Source organism: Pygoscelis adeliae, unplaced genomic scaffold, assembly GCF_000699105.1.
Source record: "Pygoscelis adeliae isolate BGI_AS28 unplaced genomic scaffold, ASM69910v1 Scaffold227, whole genome shotgun sequence".
Taxonomy (NCBI): Eukaryota; Metazoa; Chordata; class Aves; order Sphenisciformes; family Spheniscidae; genus Pygoscelis; species Pygoscelis adeliae.
In genome coordinates this window covers 4,190,251-4,215,074 of record NW_008825100.1, presented here as the reverse complement: position 1 = coordinate 4,215,074, position 24,824 = coordinate 4,190,251, and the positions used below count along the sequence as shown (strand labels likewise).

Below are 24,824 nucleotides of genomic sequence, written 5' to 3'. Positions count from 1 at the left end.
TCTTCAGTTGGTCTAAGCAACAGCAACTTGTTAAATTTGGGGATTCCTGTTCTGCAGGAGACTGCTGAAAAGTTGAGTTACAGTCAGTTAATTATTGACTGATGCATTTTTTTGCATAGTATGAAGCTCAGCCATCCCAAAAAAAGCATGCATGTGTGTGTTTTGTTTTGGAAATGCTGTACTGGAAATGTCTCATGTGAGTTGTGGTTTGGGTGTTTAAAATCCTTGGCCAGACAGTATCTCCCATGATGGCTTGCGCTATAAAAAAATGCAATCCGGACAAGATTTGTGGGACACAGTAGAGCGCCAGGCATGAAGGACCTGAGTTACTGTGCTTTTATGATACCACAATAGCTCCAGTACAGATTCAGATTAATGTTGAATTAGCCAGAAATGAAACTAGTCAATCCTCTTCAACAGATTAAAATGGTTTAAGTTCCATTTTTCCAAAAGAAAGTATAAAAATTTTGGCAAAATAAGATTTTTAGTAGAAAATTTCACTTTTCCAGAGACCACACTTTGCATGGAGAGAAGTGTTTCAATAAAAATAGTTTTCACAGCTCAATCAAATAGGAATTGCAGGGAAAAGAAGCTGCTGTTTGAACTTTCTCAGACTATTGCTCTGGGCTCTGATATAGTTTGAATCTCCAGAAGTCTTTCTGTAAATTACTAGTTTCCTGTCCCAAGAGCCACCTTACAGTATTTTTTTTTAAATTAAGAGCTAATTAAAACAAATCTCTTCCTCTCCATATATAAACTTTTGAATTGAAAAGTCACAGCTGGCATGTATGTCATGAGCTAGTTAATGAAAATTGTTGAACTTTCGTACCATACATCTCACTTTCCAAGCCATATAATGCCATTAAGTCATTAATCATTGCAGCCTCTCAGTAGGCATTGGGAAGGTGTTGGTGAGGAAGGAGATGGCAGACAGATAGGTCCATTTGGGCAGGTCAGAGACAGTTTGAGACAGGTCTGGCTGTGTCTACACATTTATGGGGCCAACTGGAGCACCAGATCATGAGGAACAGCATCTGATGTGGTCAGTCACCCCAGATGCTCCTATCTAAAGCTGCCCTGGAGGTGGGATGCTCTGTGCTGGGCAGTAGTAGTAATTGAGAGGAAAGGAAATCAAGGGGGTCAAAACCTGCAGGGTTTTGTATTGCTAAATTCCCAAGTCAATATTGGCTGTTGATTGCCTTGTCTATAGTACAAGTGTCTGACGCACACAGAGGCGACAGTTGTCCTTACCTCTGGATTGTACTAATTATGTTGTATGTTACACTATTGTGTAGGTGTCGATGCTTTAATCCTCATAGCAGCCATAAAAAAACCCTTCTGTGCTTCATTTAGCACTAAGGAGCTGGCTAGACAGAGAAGTTAAGGAGAGAGCTCACAGCATGCCCAGCATTAAACTAACTCATTTATGAGTCCAGAGCCCCTGGAGCTCTGCTCTGCAACCCACTCATCATGGGGTCTTGCTCAAGCTTCCCAAATTTGCCGATCTCAGAGGAGTGCTTTGGGGCTTACTACTTTGTCCCTGTGGAGCACCCTGCAGGTCTAAATCTTTGGGTAAGGGTTAGGCATAATATTCTCATCTATTGAAAGATGCAGAAAACAGGAAACCCCCTCCCCAACCCATGTCAGGTGAGTGTGGTAACCGCTAGGCTCTGACTGCTCTGTGGTTTCTTCATGCTCATATTTCCCCAGTCCCCCCAGATCGGAAGTTTTGCTCCAGCAAAGGATGAAAGGTCAAAAGCCAGCCTTTTCCTTTCTCCAGCCTTTCCTGGGACTGCCCATGACCCGGCTGGAGCCAGCCACCGCTGCAACCATGGCTTCGGCGTGTTCTGTGTCTTGTCATTAACTCTGATCCATTTCTACCAAAACTCTGTAACTCATTATTTCACAGTAATCAAGGATGTTATGTTGCCACGATGAGCACGGTTTTGTGATCAGTTGATACCTGCCCTGTAATCTATGAGTGACAGAGGAATTCAGGTGAAAGAAGTTCACCTTATACAATGCACTGTTGTGTGTTGCAGGAGCATCTGACAGACCTGAAAGAAGATCTAGATAAGGATGAATGTAAACAGGAGCCTGAGGTTATTTATGAGACGAACTGTCACTGGGAAGGGTGCACAAAGGAATATGACACTCAAGAGCAGCTCGTCCATGTGAGTAATGGTTGGGAGGAAACCCCGGCGATAAATTTGGGTTTCTGTGCATTTGTCCTCCTTTTTTATCACTAGCTGCTGTACATCCAGAGCTCACTCTGGGAGCTACTAAAGGTGCAAATCAGAGATACGCTGTGTAAACACTGCCAAAGCAGGTCACTGGTCCCTGAGGAGTTTAGTTGCAGGAAGCCTCTCATAGATTATTTGATGTTGCTCTCTTCTCAGCTGCTGAGGCTGCAGTTTCAGTCTCCCTCGTGCACAACCCAATGACAGAAGGCTCCGTGTAGATGACCTATCAGAAAATGGGGAAGGGGAGTGAGCCCTTCCCTCTTCCCTGGCCGTATTCACTGAGCCTCCCCACACACCTACACCAGCTATGGGTCAGGGATCATCCATACTGTCCTCAGTCCTTGTCCAGGCCATGAAAGCCTTTTATGTTGCTGTGGCATGAGCTGTGGGGCCGTATCACTTAGGGGCTGTTGACCTGCTCAGCTCATCCCTTCCACAAAAACAGAGCACTTCCAGAGTTTGGAGACATGCTCCAGTGTCTCCATCAGGGCCTGAAATAGAGAAAGTGGGTTGATTTTTTAAAAATTGGGAAATAGGGCTTCCGTAATCACAGTGATGTCCCCAAACCAGTGTCAAAACTGCTCTCTGAAGGATCCCCAAACCAAGTCATTAATCAGATTTTCAGTTCTAATTAATTCCAAGAACCTTTTGTGTGCTTTGCTTCACCTGGGAATCTACTGTTTGGTTTCCTTTGGCTTCTAAGGTCAACAAATCCCTCAAACTTGGAGCGAGTCCCTGTGAAATCAGACATGATCTGTGTCTTAGCCCCATCCTGCCCCCAGCTTAGCACCCTCCCAGTCCTCATTTTGGGTCTTTCGTGGTGTGAGCCCCATATGTTTGAAACCAGCCCAGAGCTGGGAATTCACCAGCCCCAGCAACCCTGCTGCTTGCAGCAAAATGTTGGATTGAGCAAATTTTGTGACAGGAGCCGCTATCTTCCCCTTTCCCTTCAGCCTTTTGCTGTTTGCCTCAGCCTGGCTCCAAGCCTGCCAGGGGCCACCTGTGTGCGATTCACGTGTAGCCCTCTTTCTGAGGGCTCATGTCTGCTCTCATCCTTTTTTATATATCTTCATTTTAGTCATGTTTAGATGCAACTAAGTAGGCATCAGTCTCTGCTTCCCCAAACTTTGCACACAACCATTATCTTAGCCCAGAGGGGCCACAATCTAAATGATAATTTTAGGCATGTGCTCTTCTTCCATCTAAGGCTAGCACCTGCCCGCCTCTGCCAGAAGTCACTGGTTCAATGCAACAAGTCCTTGAGTACAGACAGATTTGGAAATGGTTTTCAGGGCCAAATGAGTGATAAGGTGCCTAATGGGTTGCACATTGCATGCCACAGGGTGTTGCTTTTCTGGGGTTAAACCGCAGCAGCCCTGTCAGATGGGCTGGGCTCACATTTGTCTGGCAGTATTTGTACGTTTCCCTCTCAGGCGTAAGAAAAGCTCTTTAACTCTGCCCAGAGCAAAGTGCAGGGCAGATCCAGGCAGCTCAGCACAATTTATTTCCAGAGAAAACGCAAAGAAAAATATTTGACAGAATGTCCAAGATTTTCCTAAATTTGAACGGTTATAAAAACGGAGGCTTCTGTACTATGATTGCTAGAAACATGGGGTTGTGGATTTGGGATGCCCAAAATACACATGCAAATGAAATACAGATGTCATGGGCCAACTTCTGAGAAGGTGGCATCCCACTGTGCATGGAAAAACTCTAGTTTGTGTGCAGAGCAAAGTACCTGGGCATGCAGGGTCCATTCTCCACACACAGTGGGTAATGTGCTTGTGGGAGAAGTGTGTGGCAACAGGGAGCAGCAGGAGTGAGGACATATTTTTGCTAGCACCACTGCTGCTCCCAGCCTCGAAGGTCACACTCACAATTTGAGAGGAGCCCAAACAAAGCCTCCGGCCACGTGGGGGTTTGATGGGCGCTATGGAGCCGTAGCTGAAGTGTGGTGAGTTGTGTAACTTCTCCTCCACCATGTGATGGGAAGCAGATGTTTCCCAGACAGTGAGTTAATAAGCCTGAAGGGGAACTACAGTCCCCCTCTCATAAATGTGTCTTCCTCTGGCCCAAGCAGGACCGAATGGATGAGCCAGTGCACCAGTCCCCCACTCCTAGGACTGCCGTGCGTAGTCTTGGTTGCAAGTCAGACTCCCACACAAACAGAGCCAGGAGACGTATCTTCCCAGTCTGGTCTGGATGTGGTTTAGCATGTCCATGGGTCTCCTGGGGAGTTCACCAGATTTCCACCATCTGAGGCTAAAATCTCACACTGATGCCATGTTATAAAAACAGAACCGTAGGCAGCTGAGCTCCAAACCCATCTGAAACCTCTCCCAAACCCAGCCTCCCCCGACCTTCCCGGCACACAGCTTTGGCTCTCGGTGTTTACCCGTGGTGCCCGAGGGACCAGCTGAGCTCCACATGCCTCCTCGTGCCCCTGGGTAGACCTGGTGCCCCAAGCAGCAGGTCCCTGTCCCCAGTATTAGGCCACGGCACACAGAATGCCAGGGCTGGATTCAGCTGGGACCATGAAGGCCGATGACTGTTTTAACATGTTTTTGTGTCCTCGTGCTGCCCTGCCACCCTGAGAAATTCTCATCCCAAGCCGCAACATGTGTGCCTGGCCTTGGCCGGGGGGGATGAAGGCGGGGGCTGGAAAAAAATCTCAGTGCAAAAAAACAAAACCCAAACCCAAAGTGGTTTATTTTAGGATTTCCTGTCAGTGAATGTCTGCTGAAAACACAGGAGCGAGGACAGGCATCATTTTTGGCAGCGAGACCCGTTTCAGAGAGACAAGGCTCCTGCGGGAACAGCACTGCTGACGGGCTGGTCTCCGGCTCTGTTTATTTTCGACAGGGCTTCATCTGCCCCGGGCTGGGAAAAAGCAACCCTTGTCTTCCTCCCAGGGTGGATGAAGGCACCATTCTGGGTCTGGCTTCTCAACACCCCAGCGCAGGATTTTACGGACCCAAGTAATTGGCAGTAATTGAGGCCGCTGAGCTTTCCGTGGCGCATAGCTCACAGATGCTGTCATTTCCTGCCAGCCGCCAGCGCTGAACGGCAGGTGGATGTCTTAGGGCCTGCGTATGGGCTGGCGTGCAAGCAGGCTTAGAATCGTAGAATCATTTAGGTTGGAAAAGACCCTTAAGATCATCGAGTCCAACCGAGGCTTGTCTCCTCCTCTCCCCCATCCTCCAGCAGTGCCCCTGGAAAGGGTCCCAGCTGCATAAATGCAGCACAGGAGGGTTTGGCAGAGACAAAAATGACCCCGTCATCCTTCCCAACAGTGGCATCAGGCAGCCCGGGAGACACTGAGAGGGCTTCTCTCTCCCTGGCACCATGGGTCTTCATTGCTTTTGCAAACCTCCCGTTTGTAGCTGCTTTGGACCCAGCGCCCAGTGTGCTGGGTGCTGTGCGCCTTCTCCTGCAGGACACACCGGACTGCAGAGCTGGCTCCCGTGTCCCTGGTGTTATCTGTGCACCTGGGACGCAGGTGCAATGCCTGACCACAAGCACTGGGGAGGGAATGGCTGGCTTTCAGAGCACCGTGCATGCTTTGCTGGCATCAGCTCTTCCAGGAGTGACCTGCTTCTCCCTTCTCTCCTACCAGCACATCAACAACGATCACATCCACGGGGAGAAGAAGGAGTTTGTCTGCCGCTGGCAGGACTGCACGCGGGAGCAGAAGCCCTTCAAGGCTCAGTACATGTTGGTGGTGCACATGCGAAGGCACACCGGAGAGAAGCCACACAAGTGCACGGTGAGCTGGCCGGGACACGTGGTGCATCTCAGCTTGGCAAGTGGGACACTGGACTTTGGTGGTCACGCAAATGTATGTGCAGACACAGGCATGGCTTCAAGCAGGGGTCTCCTAGGGTACTGCTGGCACCCAGCTCAGGGCCAGTCCAGCAGTCTCTGTCCAGGTTATAGCTACTTGCAGGTTACACCTCGGGGACAGGACAAGTGGTCAAGATGTTAGTGGGCGAAACTGCATTTTCTTGGGGAAAATGGGTTCAGCTCTGCCACAGAGATCCAGAGTGACTCAGGACAAGTCATTTATGGTGGAAAACCAGCCAATTTAGTTGCTTACATCCAAGAAGGAAATCCAGGAAGCCCACACTGTGGGGAACCACCTAACCCTGGTCATGTCTAACTCAGCATCACCCAGTACTGCTGCTGGGGCTGCAAGTTTGCCTCACCTACATACCCAAGTGTGCACACAAGCCTCCTTCCAGCCTGGGGACCTAGGCCAACACCTCCTGCCTCTGCTCTCTTAATCAGGAGGTGAGTTCAACCCCTGGGTGCTTAAACCCCGAGAGGAGCTCAGTCCCCAGACCTTCTGCATGCAAGTAGCACTGTGCCTAGTGTTAAACACTGCCTGAACAAGAGCATGGGGTGCTATTTTGTATCTCAGCCTTGTGGGTACAGGCTTATCTAGCACATGGGAGAGCTGGGCTCACCTCCTCCTCAACCTCGAGATGTTAAAGCCCATATCTGCCCTCACACATGGAGTCTCCCACGGAACCGCTGGCTGACGTGGGACAGCCAAGGATGCCTGACGGGGGACACAAGAGAGAAGCGAGCTGTGGAGTTTAGTGGCTGTGGCCAACTGGTAGGAGAGGAAAGGTATTCACAATCTCTTTCCACATATGCTTCAGCCCTTTTTCCTCCCGAAGGTCCATCCTTGCCTTCTCCTCCTGCCAGTTTTTCATACCTCCTCCGCTGTCAGCATTACGCCATTCCTCTCCCCAGAGTCTCGGGGATGAGTCTCTCTTTCTGCTCGGCAGATGTCTGAGCCCTTCTCCCATATCTTGCTCCTCTTCTGCTCCATTAGTCACTTCCAGCCCTGCTTGCTCCCTGGCTCTGCCCCAGCTCCTGCTTACAAATATTAGGATATGTATGATTTGCTTGCTGCATGACTCCTTTATCAATCTTCCAGCCCTGTGTTCATTTAATTTAGAGTATAAGCTCCCTGGGGCACAGGGCCATGTCCTTTGTTTTAATCTTCTAAAGCACTTTGCCCAGTTCTAGTGCTTTACCAATCTTCCTTAAAAGTATCAAGGAATATTGATCGTCGGTGTGCTACAAAGTGAGCACTGAGGGAAAGTCTAGCCCTGCCCTTGCAGGTAGAGGGACTCAGAAGACAAAAAGCAGCAGGGACTGCGTCCTGTTCAGTGCTGTAATGGAGCAGGAAGAAGCACCGCTGCACAATCCTGCCTCTTTCAAGCCTCGGTGTGTCGTGCTGGAGCAATGGCAAAGCTGTGTGTGTTTGAGTCTCAAGTCATCCTCTGCCTCCTGGAGAAACACAGTCCCTCCATGTGCGATATGTTGCACCAACTCTCCCTGAACTGGAGTACCACCAGTTTCCAATTGCCTGGGATACATGGCAGCTCTGCAAACAGTGCCCTTCTGTGGCAGAGCATTCCTTGTCCAAGTCTCGCAGTGATTTTTCAAAGCACCATTTGTTTCAGACAAGAAGTTTGTGGTGTACATAAAGCTACAGATGAGCCCAATTGCAGCCTGGGATTTGGTCAAGGATTATTTCAACAGATGACAGCCAGAACTCCCACCGACATAATCAAATCCACGCATGAGAGTGGGAACAACTGCTTTGAACATGCACAGGCTGCTTTGCTGAGAAGCTCTTATTTGAAAATGTGGCCTCAGTACTTTTGCTCTTAATAACTGCATTTTTGTGTCAGTATCCAGCAAAACCAGAATGGACACATGAGTTGCCTTGTGCTGAGTTCCCTTTGTTTTCCAGCAAGTGGAATGATGTATTTCAATAACCGTAAGCGACTTGAGTTATAAAGGACTGTTTGCACAGGGCAAAAGAAGAAAGGGATATACTGTGCTACCTCAAAGTTGCGGCATGTTCTATGGGCCAAATGCAGTAACGAAAGTTGTTTGAGGAAGGGGAACTGGATCCATCCCACCCCGACAAAGCTGTGGAAGGAATCAGCTCTTGCAGGGTGCTCCTACTGTCCTTGAAGAGATCTGGATATCTCAAGAGAGCAGAGCAAGTTTGCCTTATGTCCACCATCCCTATGCTAGACCTTAAAGGGAAGCTTAAGTAACCCTACTTCTTCTCCATCACAACAATGTTATATGGGATCAACCTGTGCCTACGTGCTTTGTGGGTTTCACGGGCTGCATGTTTGACTCACTCCTTAGCAGTGCAGGTGAATCCTATGCCCATGGAGCACAAGGAGACAGGTAGCGTTTCTATTGCGTGCAGCTGCCTTTGGCCTCTGCCCAAAAGGGCCAGATCTCTGGACTCGTAGGACCACTCAGCTGCCCACAGGGAAATCACTGAGCTGTGGCATGACCTGTCATGCTATGACACCAGTTTCTTCACTGGCCAAGCCTCAAACATAGCAATGTGAAGTCCTGTCACATCTGGACTGAACTTGTAGACACATTTAAGTGATCTGACTAAAATACAACACCTTGTGGCTTGCATACATTACAACAGGAGGGGCTGCTTGTTGAAATTTAAAGTGTGTTTTAAGGTGCTTGCATAGGAAGTGCAGCATGGGCTTTTCAATGCTCCCAGCTGAACAGTGAGTGCAGCATTTAGCTAGAATTTGGAAGGGAGCTTTGCATTTCTTAAAACCTCTTCCAGTGTTTGTAAGTTCCCACTTGTTTCGCCAAAGAGCATTTAAGACGGCCTCCTTGGTTTGAGGTTAAGTCCTCCCATGCTGCAGACAGGGCAGGTGCAGGGAGAAGCCTCCAGCCCAGCCAGAGTGGAGGGTGGCAGGACTTACATCACCCAAAGCCTCACCATGTCTCCCGAGCTGCTCCTTCTCGTTGTGTGGGCAGCTGGTTTCCTTCCAGGAGGAAGGTTCCTGGCCTGTTTTGTCATCAAAAAATCCATCTGTCTTCAAGACTGAGAGTCTTGGGGTTTTTTTAAACTGGTAATGTCAGATGGCCTGACCACAGCATCCTCTGAGAGTAGACCCAAGCTGTAATTTGGGAAACTTCAAAGCTTGCTAGATTTCTGCTTGTGTGTTAGAGAATGGTCTGGTCTTTCCAGCACTGGTGCTAATGAAATTGCAAGGCTGGTCAAACTGTCAAGAAGCCATCAGTTCTCTGGGTGGGAAGGAGAGGGCCTCCGTTTCTGAGTGTGTTAGCTGCAGAGGGATGCCAGGAGGGTCTAAGAGAGCCCTAGGAGGAGTGGAGGGGTGTTCAACCCTGCTGGAAAAAAGAGTCTTTTGTTGAAAATGTCAGGTGGGTACCCAACAAGGAGCAACACCTTAAATATGACTCACTGCTGAAACTCTCAGCCTGCCTAGGGAAGCGAATTCTCTCAACAAAGTGGATGTTGTTCCCTAAAACACAAGCCCTTTAAAGGGAAGAAAAAAAGAAAGAATGAGAAACAGATGAGAAGGTTTTAGGCAGGGGGAAAATCAAATTTTTCTGGTTAATTAATCACTTTTCTTGTGTTTTTTTATTTTAGTTTGAGGGTTGCTCCAAAGCCTATTCCCGCCTGGAGAACTTAAAGACACACCTGAGGTCCCACACTGGAGAAAAACCCTATGTCTGTGAACACGAAGGCTGCAATAAAGCCTTTTCCAATGCCTCGGACAGAGCCAAGCACCAGAACAGGACGCATTCCAATGAGGTAAGCCTGGGCTCACCGCAGCTCAATGGAGGGCTTTTTTTTTTAATTTTGCTGACAATAAAAATACACTTTACACGCTGGACTCATGTAAAAAGAAACCTACTGTAATGAGAGGTTTTTCTTATTTTTTAATGGGATTTATCTTGCTGGAGAGCCAGACCACATTAGCTTTATATTTATAAAAGCCATGTTTGAAATCATAAACAGATGTTAAAGTATGCAAACTTTTTAATCGGCTTTGGAAATTAAAGCAAGCATTTTCCAAATTTATAATTTTTAATAGCACAGATTAGGATTATACAGTTGTGCATGTGGTATTTAATATTACTGTGGAGCAGACTTGCAGTAGTATAACAGCTACCCTGAATCCTGATGCTCTGGAAATAATACTCCCTCCATCGTTTGATGCACAATGATAGAGCACAATGCAATGCTTTGTTAACCTTGGCTAATTAAGACCCACTATTAGTAGTTGGGGAGCAGAGGAAATTGCCTTTATTGTAATGCATGTGATGGTCTGTTGCAATCAACCACGGCCGACGATTGAAATTTATATTACCACTAATTAGCTGACAGGGGAAGAAAAAACAACACTCCAAAGTTCTAATAGTGTTTGCAGCCATGAAGAATTCAGTCTGTAGCCTAATTTGCAACAGTTAAATATAGACTATTGGAGAATGGAACACAATTGCCACGGATGACAGCTTTTTAAAGCGATGCTGTGTCTACAAAGGGCTTGTTGGGAGTATTTCTATCTCTGGCATAATATCAGTCAGTGATAACCAAAGCTCTGTAGGTTTCAGAGATTCTGTTGGAGTCAGAATAAGGACGTAAAGTCTAGGACGCCCTTCTGTGCTGTGTGATGCTGAGATGGACCCAATGAATGACGTGAATCCCAGTGTTATTTGAATTGGTTTGGGTATGAACCCAAATGTCAGGATTGTCCTTCACCGGTGAGCCACTTCCCCAGCAGGACACAGGTTAAAATTAACCCATATCTGCACTGGCACTGGGTAGCTTGGGGTAGGTTTGAGGCTACACCGACCTTGAGGCCAAGAGGGACCAACAAGACGTGCAACGTCTTGTCCGCTCAGCAACCTGCATTCCCAGTAACTGGTGTTGGACTAAAACATCATTTGCTCTCTGTTAAAGCTTCTTCCTCTGAAAGGTAGGCAGATGTGATTTAATCCTACATTTCAGGTATTAGAAATTGCTTGTTTTCCAGCCCTGGATGCTTTCTCTGCCTTCCTCCAGTGCTGGACCCACTGTCCCTTTCATTGTTGCTATTTCCACCTCATAACACTACAGTGTTGTCACTCTCCATCTTCTTTCTCATAAGCTAAATAAGTCAATCAAACCACTGAAGATTCCCATTACTGCAGCATTTTTTCCTGTCCTTAAATCAATTTTGCATCTCTCTTCCATCCGTAAGGATTCTCATGTGAATGGATCAAGACTGTTGGTACAACTGTCAGTGCTGGATACAGACTCACTCTGTCCAGTTTGTGCACACTGAAGCAGTATGTGAGCTACTTTTTGCCCGTAGATCACTTGAGCTCGGATCCCTAGAGCTTTTCCAGGATCCTTCCTAGGCAGGCCAGAGTTTCCTTTCTCTTGGGCCAGCTGGTGTCCCATGTTCCTACATGTGGAATTTTGGCTTTTGGCTGGATTTGGCTGTCATTTCGTTGATGGGTTCAGTTTCCCAAGTGATCCAGATCAGGAGCTGCACTGGATCTGGGATGACTCCTCACTTCATCTGAGCAGAGCTTGGACACACTTGAAGGTCTGCTCCTTTGGGTTCACATTGTGCAAGAAGGTGAGGCTGTAGGGCAGAGGCATCCAACTCTTTGTCCATGGTGGACCCTGATCTAATATGCTGACACTGGGCACAGGCTGCATCCGACAACACAAATTAAAGACTCAGATAACAGATAGGGATTTTATCCTTTGCTGTTGCTTCTCCTGGAGGGTGCCAAAGCCTTCTCAGGTGCAGAAGCAGCATAGCCACTAGTGGAGGATTTACCCCAGACCAGCTGAGCCTTATCATGGGAACTATATGGCGCCGCATGATCTTACATTTTGCGATCATGCTCACTCCTGAACTGCTGTTCAACCCTCCTTGATGCAACACAAGCATGCCCCAAGACTTGTGGGAGATCTGTAGGCTGCATATAATGGCTCTCTGGGCCATGTATTTGACACCCTCTTTTTGAGGAACATACAACATGATCCCTTGCAACAGATGACATCCCTCATGGCAAAGCTCATTGCATTGGGCAGCAGGCCCAGGTAAGGGCCCTGCAACCAGCTGTGGCCATGACCAGTGGGTTAGCAAACTGCACTGAGACCTTGTCTCACAAAACCACATGGATGCATGCAGGAGTTTGTGGCTGTGAATATTTCCCATTACCCATTGGTAACTCTATTGTGGCTCCTAGCTACCTACTAAATATTTTCCTCTGCTTGCAGTGTTTACTTGGGATACACCACAGTTTCAGAGTTAGTCATCCATGTCTCCTCTAAGGAGGAAGTTCCAGGTTCCCTGTATTTGTCTCTGTCATTGTGTGACAAGTTGTAGGTGTATGGTCCAAACATGCCGAAGTTCAAGGCAGGGGATATATTACCACACTGGCTTTTGTTTGATTGTTGAAATGTCACACGCACGATTTCATTTTAAACTTTCAGTGACTATTTGAATCCCTTCAGGGGATACCTTCAAAGTTACTTCTGGGAAAAGGGCTTTCATCCCATGACCACTCTCCAGTGCATACACAAAAGAGTGGCATGAGTTCACGGCCAGCCAAAGGCTCGGAGTGACATTTTCTCCAATTCAAGCTAAACAAGGGTAAAATGCAGAAATTCAGTTCTGCTGAGTGCCTAGGGAGTTCTCCAGTTCTCCCACCCTAAGGAGTATCATGCTGTATGTGTATGGGAGTAGGAGGGAGGCATGTGAGATATCTAAATTGTTGACTTCACTAGAGCCTACACTGCATTAGATGTCAGAATCTGGATAACCCAGGGGATATATGAAGGCATGCCAACAAAACAGCAGTTGTGCTCAGTTCAGTTGCAGGAGGCCTGATGAAGAGGATGGTTGTACCTCATTAGGTGGGGTGTCTGCTGTCCAAGCAACAGTGATCATGTTACCCTAATTACTGGAATCTGAAAAATCAGAACTATTGGGCCTAAAGGATCTTTATAAACAATCCTTGAACTGTTTTATGTAGGGTTTTTTAGCATGTGTGGTGGGGGTTCTGTTCTTCAGAATAGGTTTTAACAGCAGCAATAATATTTCTATAATGCCTCATCCAAAAGGTTGCATGAGATTTATAAACAAACTATTTTACTTTTTGTGCTTTGGTTTACCCAGCTTTAAAATATATTAAATATTTACCTCAGTGGGGTGTTATGAGAATTTAGTTTGTTCAAGTGATGTGCCAAGATCAGTCAGGAAGCATGCTTTTGAATAAAAAACAGACTTTCAGTGTTTTTGATGTGATGATGCTGGCTTTCTGCAAAGAATATATACTCCTTCTGGATGAAATTACAAAACAAATTAAAAAAAGAATAGGAATGGTCATTTTGGGTAGCTTTCAAACAACATCTATCTGTTTTTTTTTCATGAACCTATCCTAGTGCGTTGGCAGAAAAATACTTAAAGTAGCTGTGAGGCTGAAAGCGGAACTTGTGATGAATTCAGAGCTTCCAGTGCAGCAGCACCAGCTCAAACAACTGCAGTGCTAATACACTTTCGAATTGGAAGCTCAATAAAAAAACAGTTAAAAGAAGAAAAGTATCTGTTTGCTGACTTCTGTTTTCAGAAGCATGGCTTCAGCCTTGTTTTCCTGTGGCAATCAATGATTCATGAATTCGGGACTAGAGTGCTATCGTCTGAAAAAAACATTGCATGCCTGTGGTTTGTTTTGCACAATAACAGATTTCAAGGTGACAGGTGCTGGAGTGGTATGATAGATTGGGTAGGGTGAACCCAGTCTGGCTTGGTTTTGCTGGAATTCCATCAGCCAGAAGGTCTCAGACATTTTCTTGGTGTAGACCCCACCTTAGCAGAGAGAATGTGTTATGGCCAGTTCTCTACATCACCTCCCTCCCATCCCTAATCAGGAAACATTCCTGTGGCCACCCGAGCAAATACATGGGAAAGTAATACTAGGAAAGTATTTCGTGAATTCTTAGCTGTCTTTTAATCCAGCAACTGAAAACAAGGAGTTTAGCCAACATCAAATGACTGGCCAGGTCTGTGTGAATCAGCAGCAGCCCATATATCACATCTTAGAGATCTCAGTCTTACAGAATCCTGTGGAGCAGATGCCCCACATTTTGCTGCTGCCAGGCACTATGCTCATTGTATTTTCTTGGCCCATACATTGTACCTGGAATATTTGGGCTTGTTCTAAATATAACCCAAGATTTGCTTGTATTAACAGAAACCCTACGTCTGTAAAATCCCTGGCTGCACGAAGCGGTACACAGACCCTAGTTCCCTCAGGAAACACGTCAAGACCGTGCACGGGCCTGATGCCCACGTCACAAAGAAGCAGCGCAACGATGTTCACCCGAGGCCACCTCCACTCAAGGAAAATGGCGACAATGAGGCAAGCGCCAAGCAGAGCAGCAAGGTTTCAGAGGAGAGCCCCGAGGCCAACAGCACCACGAGGAGCATGGAGGATTGCTTACAAGTCAAAACGATAAAAACGGAGAATTCTGTGGTAAGAGCAGTTGCTCTTGGCAGAAATGATGCGGCCCCTAATTTCTCCAACACAATGGGGGCGTGAAGCATTTGCATGCCATTTACCTCTCTGGGCAGTTGCCCTTCACCTGCCAACACCCTAGAGTTCAAGTCCAAAGATGAAACTGCAGGTCAGGGCATAGTCCAGTACATTTTGCACCTTCCTACTCAGCATCACAAATTCCCGCCCTTGTAGTCATGGGGGCCACGTGATGCCGTGTTGAGCTTGGCCTCCCTGTGCTGTGAAAGTGGGTAAAACTCAGAGTGTTGTGGTCAGATGAGCTTTACCTACCTCACCAATTTAAATTGAGCAATGACCATAGGGCACAGATTGATGAACACTTCTTGAAGCAGAAGTCCTGGCTTAAGCAGTCCCTTTTCTCCTCCTCCCTGTACCCTTCACTGTTTTTCTTTCCAGGCTGCTGCTGCACAGCAGTTTTGCTGGCACAACTCTGTTGTGGGCTGTCTGATTAAGCCAGTGGGGATAAAAGTAGCTGTTTTATTTTTGTTGGGTATCTTAAAGCAAGTTCAATTCCTCAGTCCTGTCCACCATACACAGAAGCACAGAATCGCTGGGGTTGGCAGGGACCTCTTGAGATTGTCTAGTCCAACCTCCCTGCTCAAGCAAGGTCAGCTAGAGCAGATTGCTCAGGAGTACATGAGTTCAACACACGACTCCCAACTGCCACAGAAAATTGTAGTGGGATGATGGGGCAGGGGAATGAAACCAGGAAGAAACATGGGAGCAATGCTGTGGCCCACAGAGTACGGGCTTGCAGTCAACCATAATCATGCTTTACAGCTCTGTGAGTGGCCACCAGCTGAAGCAAAGTGTGGTCGATGGTGCTAATGAGGTGTGTACAGTGGTGGGTCCAAACACCTTCAAGCCTCTTCCACCCCATGCAGGGAGCCCACCGGCTCCTCAGCACACTACTGCTAGTGGGGGAGATGGAGCATTGCAACACATTGCAAGGTCACTTTTGCCTTTTGATGTTTCTCTTCACCTTCATACCCAAAGTTCTGGTCTGTTGCACCAGCTCAGAGTGGGGCAGGGTATAGGCTGGATACAACAGAAAAGACCTTCACCTGCAAAGGGGAGTGTTCACATAGTCCCCAGACTTCTCACTAGAGCTGAAAGGATTTTGAGCTCCAAAATATATATTTTCTTGATTTGAATCCAGGCTTAAAGATTGTTATTCTTACGAAACAACATGCCCTGGAGCTACAAATTTTTTCTAAAAAAGGTTAAGGGATGTGTTCTTGGACAAATTACTAATGAGCAGCATGTTTTGGTTAGGAAGGAATTGAGTATTTTCACATCCAAAGTGTCTCTAATTGACTAAAGGAACAGTTTTACTGTGATGAGGCTCTGTATTGGGTTACAAAACCTGAGTGTGAGAACCACTGGACAGAATGACCTCTCTCCAATACTCTTCCTCCGTGTGTTTTGTTGGGTTTTTTTCTATGAAAACACAGACACAATCATTGCTCCCCACCCCATTTCTCCCAAAGGTGTGGGATTGTTTTCCTAGGGCTCTGTGCTCCCAGGGTTGCAGCCAAGCCATCTCACTGGCGGCAGGGCCATGGGTCGGATGTTCTTCTCCACTCTCCCCGTCCAGCGCTGCGTACTTCGCTCGTGCACGTCTAACAGGCGGCATCTGACCTGGCAGGCCCACGTCCAACTCCTGTTTCCTGGTTAAGGTCAGGGTGGTGGGAGGGGTGAGATGCTTCACTGGTTCCCATCACTCCAAGGCCCCTTGTTTTGACCCATTTTTTGGGTTTCATCCCAAACCCATGGAGACAGGTGGGAAGTCTCTCCTAGGGGTTTTTATTGTGCCCCTAAAGAGGGAAGGCAGGGAAGACAGGGTACGGGAGAGGGGGAGATGTTGGCAATTTGTGTGGTATTCTGCACTCCCCTCTTCCTCCTTTTACTAACGTGGTCCTTTCTGTTAATGCTGTCTTTGTCCTAACAACCTGTTCTTTATTCCCACCTACCCTTCCTTACTCTACCTTCCTAAGGACAGTCGGTACTAAGGTGAGCAAAGAAATCCTTTGTATTAAAATAGCTGTATAAAGCATGGTCTCCTGCAGACGTCCTGTCTCCAGCTAACCGCTGCAGGGTGGGGGCGGAGGCATGTCGAGCGATGGGGAGGGGCAGGGGATATTTGCTTGAGTGCAGAAAGGGGGAGGACACCCCTTTGCCATCTTTCTCCCAGCATCACAACTTGACGTTAAATCCTGGGATTGCTCTCTGTCATCCCAGTTGAAGGTCAATGAGGCCATCAGAGCCGATCAGGGCTGCCCATGAGGGCTGCTACAGGGCAAAGTAAAACAGTGCATCACCCTGCACGCCCACCTTGGCCTGGGGCAAAGTACATTGCCTTTTCAGCACTCCCATTTTCTGACAGTTGCTGGAGCATGGGCCTCAGCGGAGAAGCCAGGCATCCTGTCTAGTAGCAGCAACAGCTACCTCAGAGCAAGTTCAGACCATTTAGTGTCTGCTGCAAATAAACTACTCAATGTGAAACGCAATTCCTAATGTAAATAAAATAAATATTTATGGTGCTTATCTGCTTTATCTGCAAGTGGGTGTTTGCAAACAGTGAACCAGGTTTTTATCTGGCTGGGAAGTTTGTCAGGTAACCTAATTATACGTTAGGGTACTTTAAAGACAGAAATACGTTGTGTCTGAAATACTTAGGCCTTGATCCTATGTTAGATAAGCCAGTGCTTGCTGCAGTATACCTTGCACAACCAGGTAACATGCTGCTTTTCTTCGAGAAGCATCTGTCCTTAATCTTTCGGAGGAACAGCATTTGGTTTCTCTCCATCCTCCAGTTGAAGCCACCATAGTTCTTCCGAGTGTGTGGCGCTGCCCTGCCCTCCCCCCCGAGGGAAGGTGCCCCTGCCCTCTGGTAGAGCTGAGATCCTGCAGCAGGGAAGGGTAACAAGAGAGGGGAGAGCCTGGGATAGGACCAAACATGTGGAGCCTGCTGGGGATGTTGGGCTCCTGGTTTCTTTTCATCCATGTTTCCACCTGCCCAACTCCTCCTCTTTTCCTTCCCCAAGATGTGTCAGTCCAGTCCTGGTGGCCAGTCGTCATGCAGCAGTGAGCCATCACCCCTTGGCAGCACCAACAACAATGACAGTGGAGTAGAAATGAACATGCACAGCGGGGGAAGTCTGGGAGATCTGACAGCGTTGGATGACAACGCTCCTGTTGTGGACTCAACGGTCTCATCTGGTAATTCGACAGTCAGCCTGCAGCTAAGGAAACACATGACGACGATGCAACGACTTGAACAGCTCAAGAAAGAGAAACTCAAGACAGTTAAGGATTCCTGCTCATGGGTGAGCCCAGCTCCACAAGCCAGAAACACCAAGCTGCCTCCCATCTCAGGAAACGGTAAGCCCTGGGCCTGGGCCATGTCCTGTAGGCACCCTCCAGAGTTTGACTCTGGTTTCATAACTGAGAGTCTGTTCTGGAGGAGGATCATTTCTTACTGCCTCTGAGTCAGCCCTTGCTGGATAGAGATGTCAGGTAAAATGGAGAGCTTGGGTGTAAACACAGCTGTCTGGTGATGTGCAACAAAACCCCAGATGCGCAGTGCTAGAGAGCTAGAAAGGAGGCAGAGGTGTTGGTGTCCTTCTTGTTCCTGGCTTTGCCCAGGACCCAGCCACAGCTGTCCTCACTGTCCCAGTGGCAGCCACAAGACTGCTTGGGTTTGTTCCAGCAGTAACAATTCCCCAAGGGCTGATGGGCCTCCAGGGAGATTGCTGGAGCACAGTGGCAATCCAGACAAGCCCTTCATCCTTGACCTTGCTCTGACAGGCCTTTTGTCACTTCAAGAGCTCCTGGCTATTGCCTACAGCTTCATATGCTAGTTTCCCGCTGGCCGGGGATTCATGAAAAAGGCATCTTTATGATCCCTTCAGTGCTCCTCTAACTTTGCCAAGAAGTCCCAAGGCATAGGGCCTGCGTTGTACTAAACCTCAGGGCTTAGTATATTGGAGCTTCTTGGTTTACTCTGGGAAGAGCCTTTGAGTGTCAACTTTTGGGCTCTTGGCCTCCTATCCCTGACTGCTGTGCATCTGTCCCAGTGAGCAGCTGTGGTTGTAGCTACATGCTGTCCCCGTGGCACTGTTCACACCAATCCTACTTTCTTCCTACTAAGAGAAGCCCATGTGGAGGCACTTTCTTAGCAGCTGAGAATCAGTGGGGTACACGTTGCAAAGACTCTGCAGCAGGGACTTCTTATTTTCTCTCCCCAGCCTTTTTGCTCTTTGTGCATGGACAGAGAGCTGGAGATGAAGCTTTGAATTTACTGGCAGCAAATGAAATTCACTATCATTCACGTAAAATATTTGGGGGTGGCTTTGTGTGTCTGTATTCTGGCACCAAGAATGCTACCAAGTGGAATTTCTCAGCTAACTGAACCTTTTCCTTCCCTGCAACCTTTCTCTCAGGCTCTATTCTAGAAAATAGTGGCGGTTCTTCTGCTACGCTGCCTAATCCCAGAATAATGGAGCTGTCCGTCAATGAGGTTACAATGCTGAACCAACTCAACGAGCGCCGTGATAGTACGACAAGCACCATCAGTTCCGCCTACACTGTCAGCCGCAGATCATCAGGGATCTCTCCATACTTCTCCAGCCACCTTTCCAGTGAGGCTTCACAGCTTGGGCACCGTCCCAATAACACGAGCTCTGCCGACTCTTACGACCCGATTTCAACGGATGCCTCCCGTCGGTCAAGTGAGGCAAGCCAGTGCAGCGGGATGCCAGGTCTGCTGAACCTCACGCCAGCTCAGCACTACAGGCTGAAAGCCAAGTACGCTGCTGCCACAGGGGGCCCTCCTCCAACTCCCCTGCCAAACATGGAGAGGATGACCCTGAAGAACAGGATCTCACTTATGGATGGACCAGACCCCACCTTGCCCTCCATCCGCCTCCCACCAGGGCCCAGGCGTTGCAGCGATGGTAACACCTATGGCTACCCATCAGCTGCAGCATTTCCCCATGAGGTGCCGGGCAACTGCACGAGGCGGGCAAGCGACCCAGTGAGGAGACCTGCCGGAGACCCCCAGGCCCTCCCACGAGTTCACCGCTTCAACAGCACCAACAGCATGAACCCCTTCCATCCTCCACACCCCACGGACAGGAGGAATTTCAGCCTCCAGAGCTATGGTCGCTCGGACGGGAGCCTCCCCAGGCACACCTACTCACCCCGGCCGCTGAGCATCAGCGAAAACATCGCCATGGAAGCCATGTCCGGGGAGGCAGAGGTGCCCGTTGGAGACGATGACATTATGCTGCCAGATGACGTGGTGCAGTACATCAAATCCCAGAGCAATGGGACAGCAGCCGAGAGCACTTCCATGGGGTACAGCAACGAGATGCAGAGCTTCCAGGGAAGTGGGAAGCTGCAGCCTCCAGCCTTGTCTGGTCAGCGCAGGATGGCAGTGGCCGAGGCGAGCATGAGTCACTTGGGATCCATGATGGCAGAGTGTCCCTTGAGCTTTGATGCTTCCTCAGACATGAATAAAAATAACATGCCTGTCCAATGGAACGAAGTCAGCTCGGGTACGGTTGATATCATGTCCAATCAGTCGAAGCAGCAGTTTTCGCAAGGGAACTTAGCGGTGGTCCAGCAGAAGCAGAACTTCGGTCAGTACCAGAACTACAACCAGCAGCAGATGCAGCTGCCGGACAACAGTATGAACGTAACACAGCAGAGCTTTATGCAAAGAAATGTGGGCATGGATGGGCAAAGGCTAAACTGTATGCAGCTGCGGCAGCAGCCGATGAGCCTAGGCCCCGCTATGAACCCCGATCTGGGTTTGCACGCAGGGTATAACCAACCTCATCAGATGCTGAGCCCCAGTGCAATCAGTGGCAACCCAAATCAGATCTCTCCTTCTTGTAGCAGCATGGCAGCAAAATCCGGACCTCACCTTCACCCTCAGCAAATGGACATGGCGACAGACCCTTCTTTAATGGTCGGCAGCAACAGTGAGCGCACAATGCTGGGCCAGGTCATGCATGAACCAAGTCAGCAGAACTACTCAACTCAGCCGACCCACCTGAACTTCCCCATGGCTCAGGAGGCCTTTCATCAGCCTGTCATGACCTCCAACCAGCCAAGCTTTGAGCCTCAGCAGGGCATGATGGGCTCAGCCGCGCAGGCGTATCCACCCGGCATGGTCCAGCCTCGTCCTCCGCCTGAGCCGAGCCCAGCCAGCAGACCCCGAGGCCTCCGCACCGTCCAGCAGCTGGGCTACATGAGAACTCCCCACCCTACAAACACCATCGGCCCGGGCCAGGAGGCGGCAGAGACCACACATAAAAGAACCAGCGACATGTTGCCAGCACCGGCCCAGCAGTGTGTGGACGGCACGAGGGAAAACAACTTGATGTACTATTATGGTCAAATCCACATGTATGAACAGAACAGCAGCTTTGATAATCACGCGGACTGCCGGGTCAGACAGCAGCAGTGCGCACTGAACAGCAAGCCGGCCACTCTGCCTTCCCCGGGTGCGAACCAGGTGTCCAGCACGGTGGACTCGCAATGTCTTGAGCCGCCCCAGATAGATTTTGATGCCATCATGGACGATGGGGACCATTCGAGCCTGATGTCGGGAACCCTGAGCCCCAGCATCCTGCAGAACCTCTCCCAGAACTCCTCTCGCCTGACGACTCCACGAAACTCTCTGACACTGCCCACCATACCCGCGGGAATAAGCAATATGGCAATAGGCGATATGAGCTCCATGCTAACCACGCTGGCGGAAGAGAGTAAATTTCTAAACATGATGTCATAACAGTAAAGCACAAGGCCTTAGCGCTATCCAAGGGGCTGTGCGTGAAGCAGTTTTATGAATGTGCTTTTCAAAAATAATCTGTTTCAATAGAGTAGATTTTTTTTATAAGTATGAAATACATTAAAGGGATTCAAAATGAAAATTTTTAAAAGTCTCTGTACAGAATTATGTAAACTATATCCAGGCAGTTCAGCACCACAAGGGTGCACCTCTAGTGTTATTTTTTGGCTTGGTTTCCCAGAGCACTGAACGATATCACCACCAAGCTAGGAGACTGCATGAACGTGGTTAGAGATGAAACCCTCCCTCCCCGGCAGCCCTGTAAATAGCACTCCCCATCATTTTCCATTAGTTATGTTCACAAAAAATTCCATTTTCAACCCACCCCAGAAAGAAACGGGAGGATGCGGTTTTGATTGGAATAAAAGCCATACTATGTATTCTGCTCTGATGAGAGTAGGGTTTAGTTACATCTCCAAACAAGCCCTCTGCCAGCAGTATTGTTTTATACCGTAAATACCTTTGTACCTTGCAAAGAGGGTTGATTCCAAACAGCTTCTCAGCAAAGTGCCTTACCATGCTTTCATGTTAAGTAGCCAAGGCCTCTCTTCCTTTAAAAATCAAATATAGTGTATTGCCAGAAGCATATATAAAATGTACATTTATAAAAACATAGTGGTGTTTCTGAGAAAACATTGGAAAGACACATTGATGAGACACGTAAAAGGTGAATGCACACTTTGATCAGATGTGTTTACAATGTGGTTTGTATCATGTGCAGAGTGGAGCAGAGGCCTGGGAACAGCAATCACTGGGAAATAATCCCCCGTGGCAGGAAGGCTCCGGCGTGCAGACTGACACACATGCATAACTGCACCCTCTGAGCACAGTGACTTTCTGCAGGGGCCCCGCATGCATCTTTAATGTCAGGTTTCTGAAGCACGCATTGCCATATCCCTGTGTGGCTTTGCAACGGCTTCGCTTTCTGTTGGGCTTTCCATGCTAAGGTGCTCACATACAAAAAGTGATAGTGATGGAGAGAGTTTTATGATTGTTTCAGCCCAGTCTGCACTGTGGCAGTGTTGTGGGAGCTGTTTATCTGGCCAGGGTTCGTCTGTGTAATACACTCCATGCAGGGCTCTGCCTGGGCTCCGTGCACACAACAGGCACGTGGCTGGCCTGATGCGAGACCAAGCATGAGCTAATACACCCTGCCCTGCAAGGAGGCTTGTTGGCATGTACCCAGTGCTGCATTAACATGTCCCACAGCTTTGGTCAGCATGAAAAGAGCTGCTGTATCCAAAAAATATACCATGGACAACCCGGGGTGTTCGTTTGGCTAGTGCTTTGTGCTACAGTATACAGCTACTCTTTGTACCCAGCCTGGTTCAGTTCAGCACTGCACCTGCAGTCTACAGCGTAGGGAAACATCTGGATAGTCTCAAAACAGGTATTTAAGTCAAAATAGTAGCTCGGTCAGTGAGAATCTCTTGGAAATGTCCTTGGGGAAGAGATAGGAGGAGCAGGGCTTCCCAAAGCCAAATCCTCCACCAAAATATAACTGCTTGTAATAACCATCAGCTGTTTCCAGGCCGGTCCCACCTGGCACTGAAGTCAATCTTAGTTGCATTATTTATTTTTACTGTCATTAGACAAAAGGGGAGAAGTAGTGGGGTGCATGTACTTGGGCAGGAGGCCTTGCTTAACTTCTGACTGTATTGGGTAAGGACAACTCTCCTCATTCAGCTCTCATAGCATCAGATACTTTGTACCCAGTAAGTTGAAGGGCAGGGGACAAGTGTGACATCTCCCCCAGGTTCTCACAGTTTGACCGGACAAGCATCTGCAGAGCTTCACTCTCTCCTTCCCATCTTCCCTCTCCCCCTCATATCGATGTGATGTTCTCAATTGCATCCAACTCCGTCCCCTGCACGGGACAGGGACAGCTCTGTAAAGGTGCTTTCTGGTGTCCCTGCTTTCCTTTTGCACAGACTGATGTCAGGCTCACTGTTCCCAGCATGACCAGGGGGTGGCATGAAAATGCCACGTGTTACCTTCAGGCAAACTTTGAGATATCAGATACGCCAGCAGCCGTGCTGGGCAGTGGTGGGTTGGGACAGCCCTGCTGCCAGGTAGCCCGGGTTACGGCTGGTGCAGGGAGGTGCTGCTCAGCCTCCTGCGATCTCACCCGTCCTCATCCCAAATGCAGAGGGTGTGCACAGGACACTCTTCACCCCTCAAGGCCCCCATGACTCCTGCTGATGTCCAGGGTGCATGACAACAGGAAAGCAAAGCAAGGTGCCTGGCTGTTTATTTGTGTCTCCCGTGAAAGTTGTGTTTAAAGGGTTTGTTTTGTAGTCCGCTGTATATATTCTCCTGCAGTTACTGACCTTGCCCTTGCCTTTGCATTTATGAAAAGAGGGCAGTACATATTTTAGGACATTGTATGTTGTCCTGGACGCTTGGAGTACAACTGGGCATCCCTTGTGCTGAGATGGATCAGGCTTTCGTGTGTCCTTCAACTGCTAATCTGATTTTTTCAACAGCTGCGTAGGGCAACGATGGCTACTGAGTCCCTCTTCACAGATATCTCATTAGCAAAAGATCAAATACAAAAGCAAAACCAAATCTCCAATGACTTGAGATTTCTCAGACTTTCCAGTGGTGATCTTCCTTCATTTACTGAAAAAGTATTATAATAACCATTCCAGCACTGTATATATTATGTATAGAAGACATCATTACTAAAAGTACTGTAGGTGAATTGTTCTGTCAAATTTATATCTTAAGAACATTTTTAGCTGTTTTCTACATCATAAGAACAGAGGTAACATGCTGAACCTGTATATAAAACTTTTGTACATTAAAAAGTAATTTTTTTCATAATTCCTTGTGCCTGCTGTTATTGCTTTTTATTGGTAATAGTGGTTGGTCTTGATCTGTCATTGCCATGTCAACACAGTCAGTTGGACTCTGGTGGTGCTTAGGAACAGCTGGTGAGGAGCTGGATGGGCCTGGTGTGTAAGTCACTGCTGGGTGTGCAGTGGTCTTGCCTTGAAGAGCTTCCAGTCAACAATGGGATGGAGGTGGCAGAAAAAGACAGCGAGGCCGGCGTGCTGCTGCAAGCACAGCCATGCTGCCCAGGTGGCTTTCATTGGCCTCTTGGCAGAGGTGATTTGAAGGAGGATGATGTGCAGCAGGGACAGCACAGGAGAAGGGCTCAAAGCAAGGGCTGGAGAAATCTGGCAACCGGAAGATTCATGGCAAAATGGCTTGTTGACCGTTTTTGTCAGTGTGCAAAAGGAGACAGAAATAGGACAGGTCAGCAGAGCTGTGATGGGCCATGACAGTGACTAGTTGAATATTGAGTTTGAAGAAAG

At 48.2% G+C, this 24,824-nt stretch overlaps 1 protein-coding gene across 1 annotated transcript in view; it reads left to right on the top strand.

Annotated features, from left to right (window-relative positions):
• Nucleotides 1–21,444, top strand: part of GLI2 (GLI family zinc finger 2) — a 144,783-nt gene extending 123,339 nt beyond the window's left edge. The window contains exons 8-13 of the mRNA XM_009327147.1: nt 2,043–2,174; nt 5,860–6,009; nt 9,709–9,873; nt 14,319–14,600; nt 17,690–18,026; nt 19,088–21,444. Coding sequence (XP_009325422.1) covers nt 2,043–2,174; nt 5,860–6,009; nt 9,709–9,873; nt 14,319–14,600; nt 17,690–18,026; nt 19,088–21,444 — 3,423 coding nt within the window. The remainder of the gene's footprint in view (nt 1–2,042; nt 2,175–5,859; nt 6,010–9,708; nt 9,874–14,318; nt 14,601–17,689; nt 18,027–19,087) is intronic.
• Nucleotides 21,445–24,824: the final 3,380 nt, after the last annotated feature.